Below are 13,547 nucleotides of genomic sequence, written 5' to 3'. Positions count from 1 at the left end.
GAAACAGTACAGCTTGCACATCCAGATGGAAGGTGATTTGCAGCCCAATAGTAAATTAAATTACATATTACATAAGTCACAGGTAACTGAAACACATTAAGCCACTTGTGAATTTCTTGCTACTGCAGGCAGAACCTTTAAGAATCAATAGATTTGAAGGAAAGCAATGTAAAACCAAGCATAAAACCTACTATGTTTAAGTAAACAATGCATATATATCATCCTGAGCCTTTCAACTGTTTCTTTCCCTTTTCATTTTAAAAACTGAGTTTTGCTGCTATACTTGTAGCATTAAAGATGTTTATACTCTGAGGCATATACACATAAACATAAGGACTATCATGTAAAACACTGATAATACAGCCAGTACCTTTACTTAAAAAATACGCGCTTTCTGAGCAACAAAAAGCTAAAACTCATCTGAAGTTTTGCATGAAAATTTTCATATTTTCTATTTTTCATCTATTTTCAGTTATTTTAATAACTCCTACCATCTGGATTCTGGTTTACTGGATAAAAATCCAGCTGGAAGAAAATTAAAAAAATCACTGCAACTGCACAACATAGGAAACACTGTAACAATTAAAAGGTTAACATAGCTATAACATGACACTCTTGCTTTACAGAAACACGTGCAAGTGAAGTGAAAATTAAGTGAAAGATTAATAAAAATCTTCGTTAGAGAAGTATCGGTATATCTATTATACTCACTCCACATTTAAAAACAATACAGTGCTAAAGATTTAAAACATGTCTATAAAAATGGTGTGTTAATTTAATAATAAAGGTTACATAGAAAGTCAGCTTAAATACTTATACTTACAAACTTTGTCTCTTTAAAACCTCATTGAATCCTTAGAAGCATTATTTATCACATTTCACTGCAAGATTTCTTAGCTCAGAAGACCACTCATTAAACCATATTCCTGTTTTCTGCTCGCTTTAGACAAACAAAACTTTATACTTACAGACACTTGACTATCAGTAAAAGTTTTCTCCATGTATAAGTAGTTTAACAGCTCATTGTTAAGAAACAGTCCCTTCAACTTTGTTATTACGTTCTTTCTGAACACATATTTACTTCTTCCAGAGTCCAGTAAAAAATGAGGCTTCTCTGTCTGTTGTCCTATCAACACCTCTCCCATTCTCCTCCCTCCCCAGCATATTCTCCGCCCTCAATACTGGTTCTGTATCTTCTCATCAAAAGGAACAGGCAGCTTTTAAAATGGTGTTTAGGCAGGTCCTGTGTAACAATAAAGCTCCTGTGAAGACAACAGCATGCTGCTGAGGAATCTGCTAATTCAAAATGCATTCACTAAGGGCCTACAGGACTCTCTTGAACGTTTGTCCAAACTTGTTTTAAGCATTGAGTCAACATCGTTTACTCCTCCAAAGTACTCTGTTTCTTAATACATTCCCCTTTGATGAGTATATTATCTGAATGAATTAGGTCATCAATCTGCATTAAAAATACTTACAATATAAACTAAAAATATCTTTAAAAAAAATTGTTAAAACTTGTAAGACTCACAGTGAATTTCTTTCAGTTTCTGGCATGTAGGTACGTGTCTCGGTATGATTACAATCACATGCATGCATATTGTGCAATCTACCTCATCCTACCAAAACGCTCCGCGTTCCTTTGAGTAAGCAGGGCACTGGCATTTACAAGGATTGCATTCCAAGTGAAACATGATTCTCCTAATTTTAAGTACCACACCTAGCCTCCAGACAGAGCAGCAAAAGCTGTGTATTTTAAGAAAGAAACACACACGCTTTCTGTCCAACAAATAATGCTTAAATACCATCCTTGTGCAGTTCCACAGTCCAGATGGAAGTAAAGGGATTTTTACTGTATTTTTTTTTACTGTATTTCTTTAAGTATCAGAAGAACAGATGAAATGTTCTGATGATTTAAAACTTTAGAAGCTCCATAGATGACTTTGTTTCTTAAACTTCACTGGACTGACAAATCCATGAAAATTAAATGGTAACAGCTCGTAGCCAAAATCACAGCGTTTTAAGCATAGATATGGGGTAGGAAACAATTTTTGCAGAGCTACAGTGCTATCATTTTTGCCATATATATTCTGTGTTTATACCCTAGAAATACCAATTCAGTTCATTCAATAACTCCTTAATTCATTCCCTAACACTGACCAGGTCTCATAGAACAAAACTCTCTCCTTACCCCCCATTAACACACGACACGACAAAAAGACATACCAGGTAACAGGAAGAGCAGCCAAGGGAGGGCAGGAACAGTGAGGCATGAAACCAGTCACCCAGCTCCTCACTGCCATCAGGGAATCGCATGGGCACGCCGTGTTGCAGCAGAAGCTCTAAGCCGGAAAGTTGCAGATGCCCTCTCCCTCCAACAGCTCTAGCACGAACAGTAAATGCTCTCAGAGCCCACGGCAGTTACACTGCACTAGGAGGTATTATGGTCTGTGAGCCCTTTACTTTACAAGCAAACTAGTTTACACCAAGTGAAAGGTAACTCAGCGTCCTGTGCCGAGAGGATGATCCATAATCCCACAGTTAAAGAGAAGCTATGTCCATCCTTGACTCTAAGAACATGATCAGTTCAGAACATGGGTTTATCAAACCCAGTATTATGTTTCCAGCAGTGGCCACACATGGATGTCTACTGACAAGTAGCACAAGGCAACATACAGGACATTTCCCTGATTACATTCTCCCAGACTCCAGGTATCTTTAGTTCAGGAGATCTCCTGAACCCGGCATGGCTTGTCTCCTTAATGATCCCCAGTGGCTCTCTCTTCCAAATACATGTCCACTTTTCCCCCAGGACATGCAAATTCCTCGCATCCACAGCACTCAGGGCTGAGGCGTCCCACAGACCGACTCACTTCCGGCATGAACAATCTCATTCCTCTGCTGTTTGTTTTGCTCCTGGCTCCAGCTACCTTTAATTAATGGGACTGACTTCTTACCCCGAAGGAGACAGGGAGAAGTCAATCCCAACTCCTTTTCCATGCCACCCATGATTTTTTACTGACACCGTTCTGAACATTTTCTACTTCTAATATAATATATTTGAAATAAAGATAGCAGGTGTAGGCAAATCAGAGATGTTTACAATGAAATCATTATGGGTTTTTTATCTCTATTCCTTCCCTGGTAATTCATAACGCAGGATTTTGTGTCACTGCTACTGTACTAAGCTGATGTTTTCACGCAACTCTCCCTTATAACTCAAAGACCTCCCTTATGACAAGAAGCAACTCAGAGACATACCTAATCATTTGATATAGGAAGCTAGGGTTATTTTGCCTCATTTGCATTGCTTTACATTTCTCTGCATATATTTTCATCTGCCATTTTGTTCTCCAGTCATTCAGTCTTAAAAGAGCAGCCTGCTCTCATCTTCACAGAATGTTGTTGTCCTTATTACCTTGAGTAACTTCAACTCACTGCTCACCTTCTTGGGAGGAGCCTTAAAAGATGCTCTTGAAGCAACAAGTATAACATAAGGAACTGAAGCAAGGGCCAGCCTCAAAGGACAAATAATGGTGTGTTTCAGTAACAGACCCCAGTGCAGTAAGCTCCTATTCTGTCTTAATGTCATGTGCTTCATGAATTAGACCCAGAAGAGCAAACAGTTTCAGTTAAAAGAGAGTAAGCCCAATTTTAAAAGAATGCTGGGTACCAAAGTTTACAAAGACACTCTTGAGATATTGCCCACATACCAGAAGTCCCAGCTCTGTGAGCATTGACTGTTTTGTCACTATATAAGGAAACCAGAACCAAAAGGTTAGAGCCAAAAGCAAGGTCTGATACTTATATTGCTGAATTAAGGGATATGACCCCTCTGCAGCTTTAGGTAGTTACTTTAACTTGTTCACTGTGGCTGATCCTTGTAGTTCCACAAAAGTGGCTGCAGCAGAGATGTTGACAACTTAAGAATTCACCTGTATGCGTTTAATCATACATCTTAAGAATGGCAGTACTGCTGCTGACAAGAAGTAATGCCTGCTGCCTGAAGATTTATGCAGAATACAAGTTCATATCTAGTCCCCGAAAACATATGCTGTGCCTCTTGTTCTATGACAGAAATCAGCTTGCGTTGGAGAGCCAAGCCCAGAGGCTCTAATGCTTGGACAGCACTTGAGTGGCAGGGTCAGACAATGCACTGACTGCTTCCTCAGGAAGAAATTTCACCATACAGTGGCAACTGTCACAAAGGGGGACTGAATTCCTTAGGGAATCCATCCTAGGCAACACAGTAAGGGACGAGCACTGCCATATGCACCTCACAAAGTAGAGACCAGATCCAGCTTTCAGCACATTCTCTGACTACTCCACATTTTACATGCATATTTGCATGGCAGATTTCTCCAGAATCTGAAATAAAGAAAATAACCCAAAGGCAGAATAAAAGACTAAACAGTAAAATTATCAAAGTATGGTCATTTTACCAATTGCAATAACAAATCCCGTTATTCTCAGGGTCTGGAAAAAAAGCCCACACGCTTTAACATTCTGGATTGTATCTCCAATTCACAATAAAGAGATTGCACACAACTGTACTCATCTGTTGACCAAACTACCTTCGTCAGATACTTTACAAATCAATGTGAAAAGCATAAGAACTTTCCAGGGTAAAGTCTACAAGTGCAGGGAAGATTTAGGAACATATATTGGTAATCTCTTAAAAATTATGGAACAGTACCGAATAACAGCAAAGGCCTAACATTACTGCTACTGCCCAGTCTGTGGAAACAATATATGCATACTGCTAGCATTTTCTTTCCTTCTTTAGGGAGTAACAATGGATATAACTAAAGTATCTGGTAAGATCACACATGCCAAAGTAAAAGCCTGAAGATCCTCTAGAGTATGCTGAAGAGTTTGAAATTCTTAATAGAGCACTCTAGAGAACCAAATGTGGATAAAATATGCTGTTGGAAGTCTTTAAGACATACTAAGAATGATGACACCAAATAAAAATTTCTAAGGGATAAGCATCCAGCATGAGATGATGATAACCCACAGACACAATGGCTGCATCCGTATTAGTCACATTAATAGCACCATAAGCTTCTGTTGTAGTTCTGAAGACAGCCGGTACTTTCTGGCCCCTATCATACCACCAAGGTCTCCCAATCTCCTATCAATCAAGTTGCTTGCATTCAAACTGCCTGCTGGGCACAGTGATGCTAGCTATTAGGACCAACCTCTAAACCAAGTCTGAAAATACATGTTGGCCCAGGACAAAGCCACATAAATGACAGCTCTAACAGCGTGACAGTACAACCATTGCAATCTCCTGCCTGCACCATGTCCTGGCACTGTTTCACTTACCAGCACAGAACAGCTCCAGCAGGACTGTAACAGTCCAAGGTCTGAACAGAGCAGAATGCCTGGCAGAAACCACTGGATGCTTTCAAAACCTTATACTTATCAGCTCCATGACCACATATGCTACAGTAATTCCAAGTAAAGAAATCAGTGTTTATTGTCATAACTAACTTTTGTTATTTTAGGCTTGATATTATAGTTTAAAAGGGCTTGAGCTATTATAGGAAGTGGCTGTAAAATCATTAAGCACATATCTTACACTTTGCACTGCCCAAAAAGATGACCCCCGATGGCACACTCTAAGAAGGATCTGTCATTCACTGCTACTGCACCCACCAACACCAGACAAGTTCTAGGGAAAGGAAAACAGAAACAGAGACCCTAGACTGTGGTCACAGATCCATAGGGCATCCAAATCAGCAGCATTAGGAGTTCAACTTGAGAATATCCATATAGGAGACAGGAGTAGCCCTTTAATACTCCTATTATTAGCATGCTAGAAATACAGAACTACTTTTTGCATACAGAAATGGAGATCTCATTCCTGCACGCAGTTTTATTTCACACTTGGCCTTTTCTCCATGTTCATGAAAGCAGACAGCAAAACTGCCTATTGGTCAGTTACATCTTAGATAAAAAATAGAACAAAATGCATGCAAAAGATCCAATGCTTAAACGTAGGACATGGTAGAACCTGGGTGTACTGGAAGCCCATAGCAAATTATCGTGGCTTAATAAAAGCAATGAAGCCTAAGACAAAATACATGTTTTAAAATTCACATTTATAAGCTGAGAATGAACAGGCCACCTGATTTAAAGCACATAATTATACTGGCCAGTAGTGGCGTTATGGTTGTGGAGACGATCTAAGAACATCAGCAAAGCAAGCTCTGCAGGGAGAGTTAAATAGATAAATAGATTTTATCAGACCAACCAAGGTCAGAAAAGTTAGGAGCATGTTTAGCTCTTCTTATCGGATTCTCTCAGTCTACTAGTTGGTCTAATGCAAGCTGTTATCTCCCTGTGTAAGCTTTGTCTGATTATTTAAATCAGTCAAACAAAGACAGGTACCTACTTAAAAACACATTATTAAGTCAAATGAGCATTTAGGGGGTTTTGCCACCCACAGATGCCAAAGCTAATATCCAGCAGAGACATGTCATTCATTAGTATAAAACCCTCATACCAAAGAGATGTGTTGTGTGCTTTCAATTAGCAAATGAAATGTAAAAAAAAAAAGTTGCTTTAGTGAAATTAACAAAACATGAAAAAAAATCAAGCATTATCATCTGTAATAACAGCTAATAACACTACATTATTAATGGTATTATTAAGAGAGAACATTCTACCAAAAGTCCTCACACTGATTTTTAAAATCTGTGATACATTCCAACTTTGAAAACATTACTGAACTGTAAAAATTTGCTCCAGCAGATGTTCTTTTTCATATAGGATATAGCTTTAAGGTTTCCAAAACAGGGTGAAGACAAGAAGAAAAGCATCAACAGCCATCTCTTTTGTCCTGGTATTTAGTTAAAAGAATTAGATAGTCTTTAATTTTAAAAGGATGTCTACACTGAAAGAGTATTTAACAATATTCAAAGACCATGTCGCTTGTTTGTCGAAGATATTATGTCTCTGATGATGCTACTCTGCCTTATTTTTAAGCACAGAGTAATACCAAATGTAAAAGTGCCACAAACATTTTCAGAAAAAAAACAGCAGCTTTGAATGTTATCCTTGTGAAGGAGGAACCTAAATCTGTTGACTTTGTGGGAATACCACAAAGGTCCCCTATTTTTACAGACCTCAAGAAAAATAAAAATATGAACAGAATGACCTATAGTTGAAAGTGTCCAGGAATCTGGTTCCAAAATTGTTAAAGAGTAAAAGGATTACTCTGTTTAATGCTTTTTTTTTTACAAAGGCAATGTCCTAGTCTCTGCAGTCTCACAAATTCGCCTTTAATGTGTTTATAAATCCATAAATAATGTCTTTGCCCAGATAGAATAATGCAAGAGGAGAGCATTGGCACTTACCTACAGGGAACAGAAGTAGGAAGAAAGATAGGATTATGCTCAGAAACTTAAATAATCCTAAATCATGGCAAATTTCAATTAGCTTAAGCTACACCTTGCAAATATGAACCAGCAAACATGTTATAAAGTAAAATTGGTGGAAATCACAGAATTTCAATGTGGCTATTAATGGACAGTATTTCGTAACAACAAACGAGCCACATACAAAAATGTATTACTACACAGGAAATAGGGATCTGTTGTTAATGAAACCAGATTTCTTGCAATCTAATAAAAAGTTTTAAATGCATTTCTTGTGAAAACAATATAATTAAAGTATATACTAGACATGCTGATTTTCTGAATGTAATTCAAACTTACAAGACAGTCATATTCAGCCCTGGTGTAAAAAAGCACAACTTCCACAGTTTAGAAATAAAATTGCATGTTTTATGAGACATTTTCTGTACCATTGTCATAGCATAACTGCAACAGCTGACTTTGCACTCTCATCCTATTTCAAACTATGTAACTTTAAAATAATCTTGTATACAGGTTCTATTAGTAAAAACAGTACCTAGAGGTTAATCCTACAAACTTGTCTGTTTTCTTTTATGCATAATACAGCTTCTGTAGGTAAGAGGAAAATGCTTAAGGAGAAAGCAACTATCATCAGAGCTAATTCTAACCTGATAAGAATATTGTCTGGGAATGTATAGCCAGCCATAATCTAACAGTTTAAAAGAAAAATCAAATGTTTTCTTTCAGTCATTTGTTTTATTTATTAAAATAATATATACTAATATGCTTTATTCTTGCATAGATTAAATAAAAAGAAACTGCAAAGAAATCACGCCACCTTATGGCAGAAGACAGAAGAACCGACGGCTGGTATTTCGCACACCACAGCTCCCAGAATGGGAAGAGGAAGCTCATACTTTCACAAAAAATCCAAATACAGCCTTCTTCAGACCCATAAGCAAATGAAAAGTATTCAGCATATGCCCATAAAAGAAACTGCACAGAACCTACTTATACTGCTCAATTTAGAAGACTAAGTTAGATGCCAGCAGGAATCAAACCCACAAGCTCAGAGAAGCATATTAATTTCCCAAGTTCATGCTTGGGTTAGTACTTTATCCATTCTGCTAAGATAACTAGGAAGAACACAAAAGCAAACAAGTAGCCTATATAATACACTCATAAACATTATTCCAAAGGTGGAGTCTCTAAGAATTTCCTGGTATTGTTATTTCTTCTTCCAGCAACTCTAAATAGATGGCTGAAATAATCTAAACACGTACTAACAACATTGTGTTCTAGTACACTTAGTATAACAGTACTTGGGGAAAGTGCTGCAGTAGCAATGTTAAAGTTAGAATCAAAATCAAAACACCTTAAAACTATTTTACTTTGATTTATGGAGTTTTTTTAATTCTTCTCTGGATTGATATTTCTCCTGGTGGCTAGGATATCAGTCTCTTATGGCATGCAGAGGGAAAAAAGGAGACTTCAAAGTCAAATGAAGGTACTGAGAGAGAGCAGTCCACACCCAAATAGTTACATGTAGTAAGGGCAATCATCCAAATACAGATTTTAATGCAAATTGCTTCTTGTCCGATTCACATCCTGACCTAGAATGTAAGTTTCCCCATCCAAAGTAACAGCTTTAAGAACTAGGACACTGCATAACAGAGACAGCCTCTCAATCTCTCTTGTTCATGCTACTCAATTTATACACATTGCTGAATACCAACTAAAACATAATGGAGGTAAATTGACTTTTTAGGCCAGTAACTATAACACATCTTTTGAAATTAATGGAAAGTATCAAGTCCCTATTATAATGAATATTTATATATGTAAAACAGCTCCAACAACAGAAATTAAATTATATCCTTGGTGTTTAAAACACTTTCTCAAATACGAGACGTGCACGTAAATCTGTATGAAATTTTAATCTGGAAGAACATGGTATGAACTGGTTTTCCTATTGCACATGAATTACTAGCACTAGGCTATTAGATATTCTGAGAGGATTCTCTCCTACTGTGATCAGAAATTCTGGCAAAACTAGTAATATATAGTAACAAGCTTTTTTAAATTAGAAGAATCACCATTTTCTGATTAAGAAAGATGTAGCTAGACAGGTAGGTCCCAAACAGCTTTATCCAGAGGATCTTGCTCTGTTAAAGTTATGCACTTACTGCACTGAAGTTACAAGTACAAAGAAATGACAAAGTATTTTCCATGACTAGAAAAAAAGCAAGACACTTAAAAGCTTCAGACAAGAGGGTAGAAATAGACCACAATGAAAAATACTCTTTAAAACATATGAGAAATAAGTAATTACAGTTCCTACCTGCATTCCCTAAGCACGCCAAAAACTCCTTCCATATATTGTCTTCCCTAAAAATCCAGTGCCCTGAGCTCCCCTTTAGTTCAGTCTCAGTGAAATGCCATTCTTCCTACATTTTCCCACAGCAGGAAACTCAGAATATCTCCTTCTTCCCTCCACCCATCACAAACACTTTTTAAACACCTCCTTCCCATGTAGAGGACTTACTGTGCCACATTCCCTCCCATGCTGAAAAGAGGTATAATCTGCACTACATGGTTCCTATGCCAAGAGCTCTGCATATATTTTTGTTTCTCCCCAGCCACAAACCTCCTTTCAAGATAAGCGTGACAAAGGGGTAAGGGTAAAATTCCTCCATTCACCTTCACATCACTACAGGTCAGGTTTTTCCAAGGAAGCACACCAGAGAAGAAGATATAAAGAAGCCAGATTCTTACAGCTGGTTGAACAAGGCTCTTAGCAGAGCAGCTTTTTAAATTCAGATGGCTTTTCATTCTTTGTTTTTACCAAAATTGATGAGGTCTGGCCACTAAGGCTCAGGCATCAGCTGATGTTATACCAGATGTGAAATAGCATTATTATATTACATCAGAGGCCAAAAATCACCATAACCAATGACCAACACCAAGTAGACTAGGAATTCCCTTTTATTAACTGGTGACATATAAGAAGGAAAAACATATTTAAGTATTTTTAAAAACTTTTCCATAGTCAATAGATAACATTCTTAGGAAGTTATACAAAGAGCCTGGTCCAGAAACAAATTTAACCCCCCAAAATTTCCTCAATGCAATGATCATCAGCTGAATGAAAAACCAGAGCATGATAAGGCATAATGAGCATTTGATATTTTATATGATACCATTACATGATTTATAAGATATTATGAACATTTTGATCAGCAAAACTGTATTGTTTTGCTTTAAATGACCAGCTGTGATCACAGACTCATAGAATAGTTAGGGTTGGAAAGGACCTTAAACCATCTAGTTCCATCCATGGGGATGGACATCTCATGTCACCCAAGACTCCATCCAACCAGGCCTTGAACATTGCCAGGGATGGAACACTTACCACTTCTTTGGTAAAATAAAGTCAAAATTCACCACAGAAAGAGCAGCCATTGCTGGCACCAAGTTAAACTATTAAAGAAACACTGTAAAAGTCAGGTCATACATGAAACCTGCATTCCCCTCACCTAAACGCCATAGGATGATTAGTAACTTACACTATAGATAATACTTTCTCTCATTAATGATCAGCATTAACTACTGTAGGTTCCTCTCTAAGATTTACTGTAAGTTTTAAGTGAAATTTATTTACCTCAAGGTCATCCAGAGATCGAGTAATACTAAATCTCTTAGATCTTCCAAATGATCTTCGAACAGAAGAACGTGGGGGAGGAGCCTGATTTAATCCCATTGGATGTCCGAATTTTGCACCCTAAATGAAACAGAAAATATGTATTATTATTTTACTTATTCAGCTTTAGTACATTGCTGATCACAGTGACAACGCCTGAATTGTAAGCATTGGTAGGTACAGAATTCCAAGGAGATGGATTTGCAAACCTGTAAAAGGACCACAATTTGAACACAAGCTGGTCACTTCCCATGTCCCTGCAAAATCATGTATTGACTTTTCCAGTCTCAAGTCAAATATCATAAATATACAGCATTAAGTTACTGTATAAACATGAGTCATCAGCTAGGTTGCTAAAATGTACATATGCTACATGTCAGTATTAATAAACAGGGCTTAATTAAAAACAAGACAATCCTAGCTTTTCACTGCCTTAACTGAAAAACGTGTACAATGACAAAATATGTGTCTTTCTATAGGAAATTACCATTCTAGAGATCATCTCACCCAGCTGCTGTTAGAATCTTTCTCCACACTTCTAAAAATCTTACTTTCACTACTTTTTTGTCTTTTAAAAGCGCTTCCTAGTGTGATGTGCAACATTTTAAATCACACAGTACAAAATGCGGGAACTTCTGTTCTGAAGAAAGAAACTACCTCACTTGGATGTTCTATGACTAGAATTGGTGCTGCAATAATTACATCTAATGGCTTTCTCTTTTCCCTGTAATAATACTCTTCCTCTTTAAAGAGTCACCAGATGTCAGTTAAGCTATGACAGCTCAGCATGTACATATTTGGCTTATGCCAAATGGCAAAGCGTAAGCTTAAACTGAAGAGTAGGCACATAGTGACTGGTGCTAAGCAGATGTACATAAACTCACTGCATTATGAAAACTTGTGATTATGTGCCTGAAATTTTGGATTCCTTTCACTGTAACTCTCAATGTAAAGAAAATTCCTTCCTGTCTTCTGATACTTTTTTTTGCTTTAGGAAGGCTTTTAATTCAGAGTAAATTTTCTTCTATTTCAATTCAGCATCTTTCTCCATCACAATAAGCTTAAAAATGTATGCATTTGTCCTTTTATAATTGCTTATTAAATTTTATATTTGCATTTTATTAAATTTTATATTTGTATTTATTTCTTCCTTTGGGCAGGTTGCTGTGCTCTCAATTCTGAAATACTTTGGTATCCCTTTGATCATTTGTTTGAAAGTCTATATACATCACGTTAACCAAAAGGACAATCATAAATTTCATATTTTTCTAATCTCATGCAAATGGTGAGTAGGGAAGAGCACTGAAAGTATTATACAGCCTTCTTACTGCAATTAAAAAAAAAGGGATCCAGCAGAAGGTATCTGCTTCTTTGCTTATACCCATGGAGTAAACAGTACTCTTTAGCAACAGGGCTCTGACTGCCACCAGTATTGACAACACATTCTGTTTACAAGCTCTCAGAAATGTCAAGACATAACACAGCATAGAGGAATCTGGATCCCAAGTATGTAGCAGGGTTCAGCACTGCAACAGGCTGAGACTCCAACTTCATTCAGTATTAAAAGTGATATATTTTCATACGAAATCTCAAAATCTCCTTCCCTTCCAATTTTCAATTTACTAAGGGTTTTTTTTTAAATTGAGAAGAAAACTGGGCAGTTTCTTCGATGAAAAACTCAGAATCTGGCAACTGGAGATTAGCTTCTAAGGTTTTTAAGAAAATATTTAAAAAGTACAGTATAAACAAGGAAAGATGTCTTTTACGAAAATGATCAACCACATGTGTGGTAAGGGAAGATGCTCTGTCAGTGTTCACAGATAGCACCCACGGGATAAGGACAGTTCCTGGGTTTTTGAGCAACTTTTCAAAGTTCATCCAGGCAGATACCGCTGAAGTGGCTCACATTTGGCTCAAACCTTACAGTCACAGCAGTCTTTCCTGTCTGAACTGAAAGCTTATACCTAATGCAGTAATCTGTGTCCAACAGTGAACTCCACATTAACCCCTGACTAAATTCAGCAGTATCCATTACTATTACAGCATAACATACCAAAACACTAACATGGTTCCCCCTGGTATATTCCTGTTAAAACAGCATTAATACATGTGTATTAATGTGTATTAATCACTAGGTTTCACTCGTCAAGTATGACCTCACTAGTTTTGCATTCTTTAAGTTTCTAATCTGTGAATTAGTAAAAAAAACCCCTAACCCCTATCAGACTGCAAACAGCTCAGCAAATTCTAAAACCAGTGAAATTAATGGCATCATTAGTGCAAGTACAACTGCTATTTTGAAACTAATGAACTGGTGTAACTATTACTGGCTTGTCTTTCATGTATTTCTCAAAATAAGATGCACCCCTCAGAGGACTTCATCTTTCATAAAAGAAAAATGGTGAAAGGAAACAAAGGCAAAACATTATCAATAGCAGTCAGATCTATTTTGAATAACAAACAGACTTGCACTTTTCTTTCTC

At 37.1% G+C, this 13,547-nt stretch overlaps 1 protein-coding gene across 7 annotated transcripts in view; it reads right to left on the bottom strand.

Moving 5' to 3' along the window:
- RGS12 (regulator of G protein signaling 12) overlaps positions 1-13,547 on the bottom strand; it is a 90,753-nt gene that overhangs the window by 55,326 nt on the left and 21,880 nt on the right. For 5 of the 7 annotated variants that reach the window (XM_061376008.1, XM_061376007.1, XM_061376009.1 and 2 more), the window contains exon 3: positions 11,026-11,145. In XM_061376008.1, the coding sequence (XP_061231992.1) occupies positions 11,026-11,145 (120 nt within the window). Of the gene's footprint in view, positions 1-968; positions 1,123-9,705; positions 10,192-11,025; positions 11,146-13,547 lie in introns of those variants that run through there. The other 2 variants (XM_061376012.1, XM_061376010.1) reach the window with 2 other exon arrangements.

Source organism: Neopsephotus bourkii, unplaced genomic scaffold (genome assembly GCF_033783945.1).
Source record: "Neopsephotus bourkii isolate Nb327-2 ecotype Australia unplaced genomic scaffold, CSIRO-AGI_Nbou_v1 NB_1686, whole genome shotgun sequence".
Lineage (NCBI taxonomy): Eukaryota > Metazoa > Chordata > Aves > Psittaciformes > Psittacidae > Neopsephotus > Neopsephotus bourkii.
The sequence above is the reverse complement of the archived record's forward strand: the minus strand, read 5'-3'. Positions and strand labels throughout refer to the sequence as shown.